Source organism: Cyanistes caeruleus, chromosome 5 (genome assembly GCF_971803275.1).
Source record: "Cyanistes caeruleus chromosome 5, bCyaCae1.hap1.1, whole genome shotgun sequence".
NCBI lineage: Eukaryota > Metazoa > Chordata > Aves > Passeriformes > Paridae > Cyanistes > Cyanistes caeruleus.
Genome location: NC_141705.1, coordinates 6,885,834 through 6,900,218, shown reverse-complemented (window position 1 = coordinate 6,900,218; position 14,385 = coordinate 6,885,834). Strand labels below are relative to the sequence as shown.

General features: G+C 38.6%; 1 protein-coding gene across 14 annotated transcripts in view; it reads left to right on the top strand.

Annotated features, from left to right (window-relative positions):
• CTBP1 (C-terminal binding protein 1) overlaps positions 1-14,385 on the top strand; it is a 150,059-nt gene that overhangs the window by 124,036 nt on the left and 11,638 nt on the right. For all 14 annotated transcript variants that reach the window (XM_086889986.1, XM_086889982.1, XM_086889983.1 and 11 more), the window contains 3 exons: positions 3,175-3,381; positions 9,143-9,357; positions 13,205-13,335. In XM_086889986.1, coding sequence (XP_086746112.1) covers positions 3,175-3,381; positions 9,143-9,357; positions 13,205-13,335 — 553 coding nt within the window. The remainder of the gene's footprint in view (positions 1-3,174; positions 3,382-9,142; positions 9,358-13,204; positions 13,336-14,385) is intronic.

Below are 14,385 nucleotides of genomic sequence, written 5' to 3'. Positions count from 1 at the left end.
TTAGTCCTAGCAATAGCCCCATTGATGCAGTGAGGAGCTGTAGTGTGGTCTGTTTATCAGCTACTGATAAAAAATACTCACCTGTTGTGATGGTGGCAGAGCCTTAACCACTCCTTGCTCAATTTTATAAAGAGCAGGTCAGGGCTGAAAGTGTGCAGGGCTGTGTTTTGCCTGCTTTAGCTGGTGCCACAGTCAGACACATGTTGAGCCTCAGAAAACCTGTGTGTGTGGAGATACTGGCCTGGGGTAAAATCCTAGATCAAAAGCCAAAACGTAGGTGCAGATCAAAGGCTCAGACCAGTCAGGAGCCCAGTTTGTGGAGAAAATCCCTGATATGAGGAGGGTCTTCCAAGGTTTGCTGGCTGTCTCTTCTGCAGGTCTCTGTGCTGGATTTTAACTCAAGATATAACCTAAGTGCAGCCACATAATTCTTCAAGCTAGAGTACACAGCAGATGTAGGAAATTCTTGTTCATATGAAATTCTAAATGGCCACATTCCTAATCATTCTGTTCCTGTCTTGTGATTAGAGTGTTATAAAGTTAGGGTCCAACCTGATTGTGTATCCTTCCATTTACAAAATATTATTGTCCACTCTGTCAAAAGCCAGTAAGTGGTGGAAAGATTACAGTAAAACCTCTGATTTTAATATTAAGTTTGGGTGAAATGGCAGGAATGAAATACTACTGAGACAGAGAGGCTTGTATTTGTTGAACTAGTAAGTAATACGGATCTTAATGAGGTAATGTGGGAGTGATCTGCTCTTTATAAAAGGCTTTGGTTGGGTTTTGAAAAGTAGATTTGGACCAGAATCCAACGTATTCCTGAACTTCAGTCACAACTTCTTGACTTATATTTCATACAGTTGGCACAAGGGTTTGTTACCAGTTTTCCTATTAAGCATTATTTTATATTAGCACTTTTAATCTTCTTACAAAGCATGAAAATCTGTGTTTCTTGGATAAAACATGCTTTTTCTCCATTTCATTAATAGTTGACTAGAAAACACATACAAGTTGTGGGTGTAGCTGGATGTGTGTGAAGTGGGAGCCCAGGTAATGCCTGTTGACTCCTGCATTTTTCAGAATAAAACCTGTGCACACAACCATGGAAAGCAGTGGGTAAAGGGAAGGGAACAATGATCAACAGATATGAGATGAGAGTGTGCTGTCTTTTCCCATGTGAAATGTCTTTTCGTTTCCTTGCCTCTATCTTGCTGCTTTTTGTGGTTTGCTGTCTCTGCCTTTCAAAAATGAGCTGCTTTTAAAGTTGAAGAAAAATAGGGAAAAATAGTCTTGCCATTCAGGGGAGAAAATACCTGACTTTTATTCCCTCAGTTTCCTAAGGAAACCTATTATGGAAGAAGGTGTATTATTCCTCTTCCCAAATACCTAATATAATTCTTTCAGGTTCCTTTTGAAGCATAATTTTGTTGATGGCAGCTATTAGGAGGCACATTTATTAAATTTACGTTGCCATTTAAAACCTGCATTGTTGCTCCATGAAAAAGACTTTTTTTGTAGAAACAAATGGAGGTGTTTAATGTGAGGTATTTAGAAGGATGTTATTTTTCAGTCTTTCACCTCTCCCTCCCAGTTGAGTTTTTTGCCCCATTTTTAAAAAGAGTGAATTTCCTGCTACCATTAATATCTGCTAATGCAGGATGCCAAGATTAATATTCCAGCAAATGATGCTGGTATATCTTCTTGTAAGTCTTCAGGGCAGTGACTCAGCAGACAGGCTTACCTCTACAGCAGAGGAAAGAAACAGTTCTGCAAGTTCCTTGTGCTCGTTTTTAGTGATGTAGAGAAAGCTGTAAAAAAGTACTGGGCGGTAGAATAAAGCCATCTGAATGTAAAACATAGATAAATACAGTATGAGCTTATTATTTGTCATATTACTATTGATGCTGTTTTTGAAGAGAATGTTTGTTCTTAGCTTCCTAAGATACTCTGGCATTAGCTGAGGACTTACTGAATATTTAGTTATGTAAAAACCTGAACAGTGAAAACAGTTTTTGGGTGTTCTTAGGATACAAAACACTTTTTTTTTTTTTCTCCACCATGAAATTATACTGTGTGCTGTTTGTTGTCTCAGTCAGCAGAACTGAGACACAAACATTTGTGGGAGCTGGTGATTAGGGAAAGAACATGCAGTACATGGAAAGACTGAAGAGACAAGTCAAAAAGGACACAAAGTTTTTCAGGCGTTTTGCTTAGCTGCTGTGTATTGAGTACTGGAAGGTGAAAAGTAGAATGGGATTGTTTGAATGCAATTACAGTCACTTGTTGTTTCATCTGTTTTTTGAAGTAAAATAGGCTTATTGTGAGTCTTGAATTAGTCCACCTTCCACGGCTTTCTGTGGATATCTGTGACAATTTAAGCTGCTTGATGTTACACTTGTTTCAACTGGTAACTTTTCAGTTAGGAACATGGAATTAATTTGGCATTACCTTTGCATGCCATGCAGAAGCAGATTTTGCATTTTCCTATTGACAATTAGATGGGTTCCCTTTAATGTGGGGACCAGGAAAGGCCTGGGATGTTGTTTGATGTAATTCTAAAAACCCCTGTGCAACATGTAACAGATTATCCTTCCCTGTATCATAATTATCTATACATGATGTGGAATTGCTAACAGTCATCCTGTGAAGGCTTTATAACAGTTGCTGTCATTATAAATTATTTTATCATTTTTGTTATTTGCATAGATAGCTTTTGGGAGGGTATTTGCCCAGAGGTGGAAAGCTAACTCACACAATTAAACCTAAACTGTGATCATAGACCACACTGTTGAGAGCAAGGCGGATTTCTCTTGGCTGTTCAAAACACCAAGCTCAGTGGAAATGTAAAGCACTTACCAAAGCTCATGTTCTAAACTATCAGACGTCTTCAGTGCTTTTCTTCTGTGGTTTCAGTGGCCTGTTTACTATCTGCCATAGTTTGCAATAAATAAAAGCACGGTAATTAGTAATAAAAAATCAGAGAAATAAGCTGGATATAGCTGTCAACTGTTCTATCAGGTATTCTGCCTTCCATTACAGTCAAAAACTCAGTATTTGTGCAAGATGTGTTGAAATACCTGTAATTTCAAACATCATGCTGCTGTATTGCTGTTCAATGGGAAAAAGTAACCATTGTTTGGCAACTGGCATCCTCTCCCCCGCTGCTTGCAGGGATCGCCGTGTGTAACGTGCCAGCCGCCTCCGTAGAAGAAACGGCAGATTCCACCATGTGCCACATCCTGAACCTGTACAGGAGAACCACCTGGCTGCACCAGGCCCTGCGGGAAGGCACGAGGGTACAGAGCGTCGAGCAGATTCGGGAAGTGGCCTCTGGAGCTGCCCGCATCAGAGGGGAGACCTTGGGCATTATTGGATTAGGTACGTTCTCTTCATACGAGTTTCGTGCCCTTTGCTGTCCATCGCTTTAAAAAAAAGTGACGATTTGAGATACAAAAATGGAATATTTGTTCACTCCACGTCAGGTATTCATTCCTGATGATTGTATAACTCAAATATTTTCGCTTTAAGACATAATAATTTTCCTCAGAAAACTTATTTTATTGCTGATATTCTCTCAATTCTTTGAGTTTTTGTATGTCTTTCTGTTGCCATATTGCCTGCTATCAGGCACACTGTAAGAGGAGACATCATCACTTCCCATTTCCAGGTCAAGGATCCTGCTACTCCAGCCCAGTTACATGTGTGTGTTTTATCCCTTACTCATTTTCATATCTGGTTTTCTTTGGACTTTCTTCCTTTTACAGTTTTTTACATTACTAAAAAGTCTTTGCTGCAGTGACATCCTGCAGAGCAGTTACTGTGTGCATTTGATTGAGCTTGATCTGAAATTGTATTTCAGCTCTAATGAGAGGAAGAATATATGCAAGAAAGTTTGAAATGTTTCCAGACCTAATAAAATCACCTACTTACCTCTCTGAGTAACCCTAAATGTTTTTCAGCATCCAACAGATGGACAGGCTTGCTTGAGATGAATTAATTACTGTCTGTTACAGAAGTAGAGAAGAAAAACAAGCAAGTCAGTTTCTATGTAAAAATTATTCAGTCATGTGCTTGTCTTACACAGATCTGATAGACTGTGGGTGTAATTGCTGTGCTATTCATCCACAGGAATTAATAATATGATTTTGACAACAAAGCATCATATTTAAATGACTGCTCCAGTTACACATTGCTGTCAAATAACTCAAGCCACGAACTCTTACTTTCAGAAGCTGAAAATAGCCTGGTGTTACATAGTGCTCATTTAAATGAGTATGCTGTATACCAGAGCCATCTTCACAATCAAAGAATTGCCTTTAAAATATGACTTCCAAGAAGTTAGTCATGACGTTGCTTTCTCAAAACTATACTCAGGTAATTATGCATCTCATTTAAACACACAATGATAATTGTGCTCACAGTCACAGCATCTGCACATAAATAATAGTTGCCTGCAGTGTTTCCAAAATGGAAATGCGTACCTGGTTTTTGAAACTTAAGCTTTGGCTCACATGCAATGTGCATATTTACTGGAGATATCTGTACTGTTGTCATTCAGTTTGGTGTTTTTAGTGAACAAATTCAAACTTGAGATCAGAAAGGAAAAGTCTTTGAAGTTCTTAAGTGAGTTTCGTTGGTTTTGTTCTCAATGATTGTAATCAATCAATGACTGGATAATCAGATTGCCAGTGTTTGTATAAAGCTTTACAAAATGCTAGGTTTTGGTTTTAGTTGTAAAAAGCAAGCGGTTTTTGTGCATGTTACACTAAAAAGGTTAGCAAAATCTGATTTTTAAGGGCACACATTTGTTAAAGTTATTGACTGGTCATTATCTCCAGCCTTTTGTTGTTCCTATATATATTTCTTACCACAGAAATTTACAATTTCAAAGAGCACTATATTGTAAAGTCATTTCTGAAAACTTCCACTCTTCCTTCTTGTGCATGTGAATAGGCACAATGCTTCAATTCTGAGCTGTTCTAACAAACTCCTATGACTCTATGTATTAATGAAGAGTAAAAATGTAGACTTAGAAGATTTACCAGAATTTCTGTGTGAGCACTTCAGACACTTAGGCTGGGATGTGCACCCATTTCTAGTACAGATCACTGCAGGACGTTACCTGTCCAGAGTTTCAGACTCAAATATGTATTGACAACCAAAGCCTGTTCTTTAGGTTGTGTTTCTTCACTAGTGGCCTCTCCCCGCAGATGGAGTTTTGCCTCGGTTTGTTATTTAGACACATCAGTGTCAGAAGTGATGATCCACCCAGATGCTATGAATTGAATGTATTCAACACAAAATAAACAGTTCTCATCATCTCCCTTTCCTCTGTTTCTGTGCAGTGTCTCAGTTTCTGTCCTTTGTCATTAATGTGTATCTGAGATCATCTCCTCTCAACCACAACTGTGTTTCTCTATTCTTGTCTTAAAACTTGTGGTCTCTTCAGCAGTGGGTTGCTTAAATTTATCACTGCTGCTGCAACAGCTAACTGCAGACCTTCTTAACATCTGCTCCTGGGCTTTTCTCTTGTTTTGCCAAAGAGAAACACCCTAGCTCTTGCTATCTCTGTGCTAGGGAATGACTATGTCTCCAAAGTTTCAGCTACTCACTTCCTTATCCACTGATCTAGCCAAGTTTCGTGACTCACTTGCCTTCTTTCCATCACCCACTCTTTCCCTCCTCTCATGCATATTCCTGCTTTGACACTTGCTCTGTCCTGCTTAATCCTATTACTCTGTTTTCCTCCTTTAAAGTTAACCCCATCTCTCATCCTCTGCTTGTATTGAGCTTTAAGATAAGCAGAGACTCGACAGTATAATGCCTCCTTCTTGTGCTTGTTCGATCCCATCCATCATTGTTGTGTTGTTTGGTTAGCCCCTGAGCTCCTTAGGGCACAGCCCATGCCTCTTACTGTCTTTGTGAAGTGTCTGATTCTTTGAGCCTTACATAAATAATAATATCACATCATTAAACAGCTGTCTTTTGTCACTTTTAATCTTTATTACTATCCGGTTTCCTATATTTTGAGTGATGTAACACAAGTGTGGATAATAAGCCCCACATTTAAAAAAAAAAAAAAAGCTACCTTTTCACCTTATATCTAGAAATGTAGGGGTTTGTGGGTTTTTTTTAAGGAGGAATATTTCTGAACAGCAGCATGTAAGTATTTGGATGAATAGACATCTGGCCCTAGTTCTGCTCTAATGATAATCTTACAACAGTGAAGTCACACTCCCTTTCCCTTCCTTCTTAGTGAGAAATGCTGATGACTAATGACTCATGCATTTTCCTCACCCAAGAGAGGTGAAATTCTTCTAAATAAATTTGTCTCCACATCACAGTGAATGTCATCACTCAGTTTGTCTTTCCTCACCTGCTCTATTCTCTCAACAGTCCTGCTGCCCTACCTAGATGTTTGGCCAAATTACTAACCTGTGTTATAAGACAGTAAGGCTTAAGAGTTGGGTGGTATTATTCTGCAATAAATTATCTGCTCTTAGCAGTCCTACTGGCTGTCTTTATGTGCTCAGCAGGAAATGTAACAAAACAGCACTCTCCACATTTCAGAGTTCTCCAAGAAGGAGGAAAATTACCCATTTTCTCCATTGCTGTTGCACAGACAGAAGAGCTGCTAAATGAAAGCACTTTTTATTTCCATGGAAGACTTCAGGCAGGTCATCATCATCATTTCCATGGTATCAAGGTCATTTTATAAAACTTTGGTGTACCAGCCTAGAATGAGTGTGCATTGCCCAAGGGCTGAGCAGGGTGCTTGACCTGCAGCTGCTGTACTGTCACACTCAGATCAGGTCACTGGCAGAGTCAAGGTCAGGCACACGTAGGAATTGGGACACTTGGTTTGAGGGGAGTTGGGAGACTTGTGGGGGAGTGAATGGATGAGGCTGTAACAGGAGATTTGGCTGTTTGAGTCTCTCTTCTGAAATGATGAATGGACCATGCTAGAACTTTGATTTCGAAAATATTTGTTGCTTTTGTTGCTTTCTGCTTTTTTTGCAATTGTACGCAGCATTCATTTTCTGCATTCTTCTCACACTACCAACCAAGAAATTAATTTAAGCTTTTGAGTTTAAGATTTTGCCCTCCCTGGAAGCAGCCATGAATATTCATAACAATATGATATGCTCTTAACATAGAGTTGTCCCAAAGGTGGGACTCCTTGTGTGCTGTATTGTCCTCAGTGTATTGAGGTAGGTTTTGAGCCACTCCTCCTGCCCAGGAGAGTCTTACCTAATAGAAGCTTTTCAGAAAAGAAAAAAAAAAAGTCATAGTTTTGTAGTTGCTCTTTATGTCAGATGGTAATTTAAAAACAAATTGAAAAATTCCTTGTGTCCAGCTTTGTACTTACTTAATGACTAACACTAAATAGGAATTGTCAATTGCAGAAGAGTTTTATTCCATTAAATATTTATAATAGGATAATTCTGGTTAGAAATAGAGATGTGATTGTGTTTTTGGAGGAAACTTGTGTGCCCATTGAGGAAGGCTTTGGTTTATTAGCCTGGGTGAGGTGAATGAAGAGTGTAGCTTTAACTGAAGAGGCTGTTGTAAGAGATTTTGCTGTTGTGAATCCCCTCAGGTATTAGTGTTCTAAAGAGTGTAAAAAAAGAACAGATGACAGAATGTTGCATGTGAAAATGAATGGAGCTGGAGTAACAGCTATGTGCTTTGTTAAAAAAAATAAAAAATGTTTACAGTTGTGTGACTGATTCCTTGAGCTGTGAACATGCCAAAATTTGGAAACAATACAGTGTTTGTGTTGAAAATTTTCTAATTCAAATTTATAAAAACAGCTTGGAAAGCAGACAAATAACATGCATGCAAAGTGTTGAAATGAAAGATTTTGAGAAGTATTCTAACCTGGTGTCCCCAAAGAAAAACAGACAGCCCTTGTCAGATTGATACACTGTTTAATACTCCAAGCACATCTGTCACTAAGCACTGCAGAATTGCTGTGTTCACATTAAGTGATTAGCAAAAACCTTTCTTCCTGTGGCTTCTGAAGTTTATTCAAATAGAAACTGAGAAGCAGAGGGAAATCCCTTCAAGCACAATTGGAAAGAGATGGGATTTCCCTGGGTTAATTTGATGCTTTTTTGAACAAATTTAGACATTATAAAGGAAAACTTGTTGACTTTTTTGGGGTTTTTTTAATAAAATTGTTATTATGGTATGTCAAGTGATGCTTTTGAAATGACTATCCAGCATTTGTAGTATTCCAACATGAATATCTGAGCTGTAAACTTGTAACTTGAAAACTGTGTTAGTGTTCACTCTTCAAAATGCCTGTAACTCATTAGATGTACTCAGGGGTTTTCTCCCTGTGTGTTTTACTGGTAGTGTGTCAAAGGGAAGTACACACCTCCTGGTACTTGTGGTATGGAGTCACACCCATACAGCGCTTTTGGCACAGCTCTGAGCTACAACAGTAAGGAAAGTGGAACAAAAAAGCAAAGTGCAGTGTGAGTTCCATGTGGGACTGCGCTCTTCTTAATTAGGCACCATGTGATGTACTATGTTTATTTATCATTCAGGTAGCTGAATAAAATTTATTTCAAGTACTTAGATGACAGGATTATTGTAGGTATTTTAATGCTGGAGGGACATTATTCAAAATGTAAGAAATACCAGAAAGGAGATTCCATGTATTCAGAATGGTTGCGCTTCAGATTAAACAAATTATCTGTCATTGCATCCATTTTTGAGGATTAATTTTATAGCTTTTTATTAAAGCCAGCTGGTTTGACATGGGTAAGGATAAGCCCTTGGCAGGATGTGATCACAGGCAGTGGTGTTTTGCCATAAATAGGGCCAGCAGGCGAGCCTTGCGTTACACAGATTATTGCAGATTATGTGACATCTTCTGGCATTTCACATATCTGGTGGCAAAGGGTGCAAACCTTCTTCTTTGTTTCAAGGCAGTGTGAAACAGTCCAGATGTTCCATTTCTGATCTCAGTGATGATTCTGAGTGGGATGGGAGACGCCTCCATTTTCTGCCCTTCCAGTTGCTGTACAGAGTGTTATGGTTTGATACAAGTGTTCCCATTAGGAAGGAGGAGGCCACCTTGGAGCAGCTGCTTCACATCTGCTCTCATGACGTGTTTCTCTTGTTCTAGGGCGTGTTGGGCAAGCAGTAGCATTACGTGCCAAAGCCTTTGGCTTCAGTGTGATTTTCTATGACCCATACCTCTCGGATGGCATGGAGCGTGCTCTGGGACTGCAGCGGGTGAGCACTTTGCAGGACCTGCTGTTCCACAGTGACTGTGTTACCCTGCACTGCAACTTGAATGAACACAATCATCATCTTATTAATGACTTCACCATAAAGCAGGTAATAATCTCTGTGGGTGCCCTCCACACCACTGCTGGTTGCCAACTCTGTATATCATTTATTTCTGTAAATAGGTAGATTCTTATTTGATAGAAATCTTCCTTTCTTGCTGCTCTAAGATCAAACAAGTCTATAATTGATTAGGAACTAGCTCATTGCTTATGTATTGTTGCTTTTCCTGCTTTTTGGCTCAGTAACGTTGCATTTGTGGAAATAATTTGCTCTTCTTAATATTGCTCAGGTTTAATGAAGTGACATCGATGTAAAAGCACTTTTTCTGTGATGTGTAGTAGCTTCTTCCTTTACATGTGTATTTTCAGGTGGCAGTTTTGCCTTTCACTTGTCCCTGTTTGAGTTCCTTCAATGAAATTTAAGGATTATGACTAAATGGCTCCCCCCTGTGCTCAGTCCCAATGCTCGCAGAGGACTTGAATGATGGAGCTCATATACAGCATTGCATTATTGGGAAAAATAATATTTATTGGAATCAGTACTAACTTCTCCCTAAAGTTGTAGGTAACATGTAAAATAATTTGAAAATCTGGGTGTAGTAACTGCTCCATTATTGACAAATTTGATAATAGAAGCCAGACACTTAATGAAAATTTTGATTCCATCTTTAGTTTAGGTAACAGCCAGAAGTTAAACACTGAGACATAAGAATGGAGGCAATGTACAGGAAAGAAACCCTAAGGTAGAATAGCTGATTTGGCTGTTCTTTATATATGTATGTATATAAAGTGGGTTTATATGTTGGTGACAATGACAGTAGAACTCTTGCAGTAAAATCATTGCTTGTCTTCTGGGAAATAGTTTGTACCTACTACTCTTGAACTTTAGAACTGAAAAACTTACTGAAGATGTTCCACAGTCATGTGGGATCATGACAGAAAACTGACAATGCAACACACTTCTTGATTTGAGAGTTTAGGGATTTTGCAAATCCATCACAACATAAAATCAGGATTTGGGATTTAAAACTCTAAAAACTTAAGAAGCTTAAAATGAAACCTAAGAGACCAGAACTCTGTCACCCTGCCTTGAATATTGTCTTTTGTTGTATGGCTGGGTACATTCAGTGGTTATTACATGGTGAGATGTCTTTTCAAGCAGACATCTAGACCCAAAAACCATCACACTGAATTCTATGGCCCACTGGCCATTGGTCACTTTATTATTACAGCAGTTGTGAAACTGGGTCCTGTTTACCACAGGAAGTTTCTGAGTGAAGGCTGAGAAATGTGTTGAGCTTTGGAGAAGGCACAGTGCATTAATCAGTGAAACAAAGATAAACATGTTAAAACTGAGTAATACTATCTGAAATGAAATGCCTGTAATAAACTCTGCAGTGGAAAGTATCTTGTAAGCATTTATCTTCCTATTTGTTATCCTTCATGATCAAAGCAAGGATTAATTAAAGTGTTAAATGATAGTTCTTGCTTTGGGTAGGAGTTTGGGTGAAGCAGTCTGGATAGTAAAGTGGAGGTGAAACCCATGAAATTGTAACCCCTCTGGCTGCTTAGTTTGTCTAGAGCATATTGTGATTTAGGCTGACAGATGTTGGAGTTGGCCTAGAATTTCTAGAGAGAATGGCATACCATTTTTGTCCAATATCACATGTCATGTAATAACCAGCCTTTAAACAAAGTACAGAGAAGTATGGTGCATCTCATTTCACTGAAGTCTCACCCTGAATTTTGTTGAGTCTGAAATGACATAAAAAATGTCTTTGAAAATTTGGTGTCTGTCTTCTCTTAAATAACTTTCCTAGTGAATTAATCATTCTGTATAGCCATCCTGCTTCTCCTTGTATTCCCAGAGTAGCTCAGAGAAGTGTTTCAATGAACTTGTGGTATTCAGGTACTCTTAAGAGACTGAGGTCATCTTTAGTTACACAGATTCGAGAAAAACTGCAGTTTAAACACAATACTTTTATAAAGCAGCTCTGCAGGTTTAGTGTAGGTGAATTTACCAGACGTCAGCAGTTCCAGCTGTGAAGCTCTTTCAAGCTTCCACCCATTGTTAAGGATCATCTCCAGCTGCATCCACCCTGACAGTTAACATGAGTCACATAATTCATTCCCTCTAGAATGCATTTATGCAGACACGTTCTGTTTGATTTGAACGTGTCGTAGTGCTAGTTCCGGAGTTTTGTAGAGTTCTCTAAAATGAAAACTCAAGCAAGGTTGTTGGGAAGATGGGAGATTTTAACAGGGTTCACGTTAAGTAAAATTTTCACATCCTTTAGAGGGCCTGTAAATACACCAAGCTGTACTTACCACTCAAATCACCAGTTTGTTCAGAGATAGGAAGGGTGTATGAGCTCCCATGAGCCTTTATGGTGTGTCTTGCCAGCTGTACATGGCTCTATAGTGAGCCCACTTGGGCTGGTTTTGGTACAGTTCCTACAACTGACTAAGAACTGGAGATGCAGTGATTGTTCCCATAAGGAATCTCTTCTTATTACCAGACTAGCTTAAGATCCTGCCTCAGTTTCTTTGCTGTTCTGATTCCCATGTTAATTACATAAAGCTGAGAGCAGCATCCTTTAGTTCTGCTCCTGCAACTGAAGTTTGGCTTTGCTGTATAGACCAATAGATGGTTCTCCCATAGGCCCAGGAGTCTGCAGATGGAGAGAGGCAGGGACACTTTAAATTTAGTGTTGGCCAGTAAAATATGGTGGGTTTTTTCTATATAAAACACTTCAAGCATGTGCATATTAATATTCCCTATGACCTCATTAAAAAAACAAAACCCAAAACTCATTCAAACCTCCTGTTCTTGATGATTTGGCATTTTGAATCAGTATTTGAGTGTAAGGATCCATGGGTCCATTTATCTAAGGTTTAGTTTGATGTGCGGGTTTCATGAAGTTGAGTTGGTGTCAAAATGTTGGGGTTTGCTTATTTTTATGGTGAGAGATGGAGTCAGTTCAAAATGAAATTTTCATTCCTCATCTTCACCATGGTTCCTGCTCTTCATGTGCTTTCCTTCATGCACAGAGGTGTTTGATTCATCTGGCAAAGATGAAATACCAGGGTGGCTGGAAGCAGGATGCTTTAATTTACGTTTATTTCAGTACCATTTCTCTTATTTAAACTGCCACTTTGTTTTCAAGTTGTGGATATATTATGGTGTAAATTCTTATAGTTCTCCCCACACTGATTGTAGTGTCATCTACAATGGTAATCTGCACAATGCACAGCACAGCTTCTCTCCTGGGCACACAGCGTTCTCAACCAAATTCATTTTCATGCCTTTTAATTGAATAATAGAAGAATTCTTTAGATCTTTATTCGAAAAGTCTCACAGGGGAGGAGGAAGCTGAAGTAACAAAAATAAATAATACATACATCTACTGTGTTTTGGCAACTAAAGAGAAAAGTGTTTGAAAATCCAAAAGCATTGATTTTTCTGAAAAATTCATGTAGGCTTTTATTTGTGTGAAAGTTGAAAGCCACAAAATATGAATTTGTTTAAGAATGTGCTGTAGTTTCTGTCTCATGCAATTTCACAGTGAAATAAAAAGGCATAAAATGATCTGTCACTTTCATATGCACAGTTGTATCTTTTGATCATGTTACTGCACAATATCTGAAACAACGCTTCTATTAAAAGACACTACTTACAAGAAACAAAAGGTTATTAAGTGCTGTGAAATAGCATTTTATATTAGAAGCATCACATTTGTGGTACTTTCCAATGGAGAGGGAAGACAACTGTTACAGTTTAAATCAGCTGAATAGCCTTTGTTGTAATGGATGCTTCTTTTGAGTAAAAAATAATGCCACAACGATTTTATTTCATTTATTTTTATTTCATCATTCTTGTTTTTAACTTTCCCTAGATGAGACAAGGGGCTTTCCTGGTCAACACAGCTCGAGGTGGGTTAGTAGACGAAAAAGCACTTGCACAGGCCCTGAAGGAAGGAAGGATACGAGGGGCAGCCTTAGATGTACATGAGTCAGAACCATTCAGGTGCTTTTCCTTTTCTTTTCTTTTTATTTTGTTCACTTTCTTATTTTTAAGTCTTAGTGCATGATACAATCAACAGCAACAAGTAAATTGAGTTTTCCGTTCATTTGGTAGCTAAATACTCCTTAGCAAAGCAACATGAATCTGTGCAGCACTGGACTAATGCAAATGTAGATGGAGCTTGGGTTAGAAGTGAAAAAAGTGACATCCAATATTTAATTCCTTAAAAAGAAAACAAAACAAACAGTGGGTTTATTTAGGATCAATAGCAGGAACCTGAGTTCAAATCCTGGGCATGGCTTTGGCCATAGCTTTGAGGGGAGTACATCTTTGCCACTGATGCAGCTCTGGAGGCAACTGATGTCTGAACAGAGTCTTTCAAAGGCAAGGAATTGAGATGTGGTGTGAGAAGTAACTGCTTTATGATACTTTTCTGAAGAAAAAGACATTTGTCCAGCTTGCCTCTGCAGGAAAGCCATAAGTGTGTAAGAGGTTGCAAAAAAAAAGTTCAGGAAGGTTGTCAGAGTGCAGGTTTTGTTTTGTTTTACCCTTTATAAGAGGAGTAGTAACTCTACTGTCAGTGGCAGGGCTGGTAGCACAAGCCTGAGTTTTTGAATGACTGACAAGTCTAGTGTTTCAGGCAGAAATGTACCACTCCCCTAAGTGGCATTGAGCTATCAGCATTCTAATCAAAATGAGCCTATTTCATATGTCCTTGAGTCTTGAGAATAGACTGCTGTAGCTTAGTCCTTGCATGTGACAAGCCTTTTTCAGGCTGGGCAGGGAAAAACGTTATTTTTAACTGGAACAATCCACATAAGTTTTTGAAGAAGAACAGATGCAGGACAGGTTGAAAAGATTGGAGAGAGGACAGTATCTCTCATTCCAGCTTGAGGGGGAAATAGAACCTTTGATAAAATAGAATAATATCCTTTTACTCAGGATTTTTTTTATCTGCTGAGGCACAATGCCACATTACAAATATTTAATTTTATTTATGTGTACTCTGGATTCATTTATTCCTAAACATAGTCATTACAACACAGTAGTGCT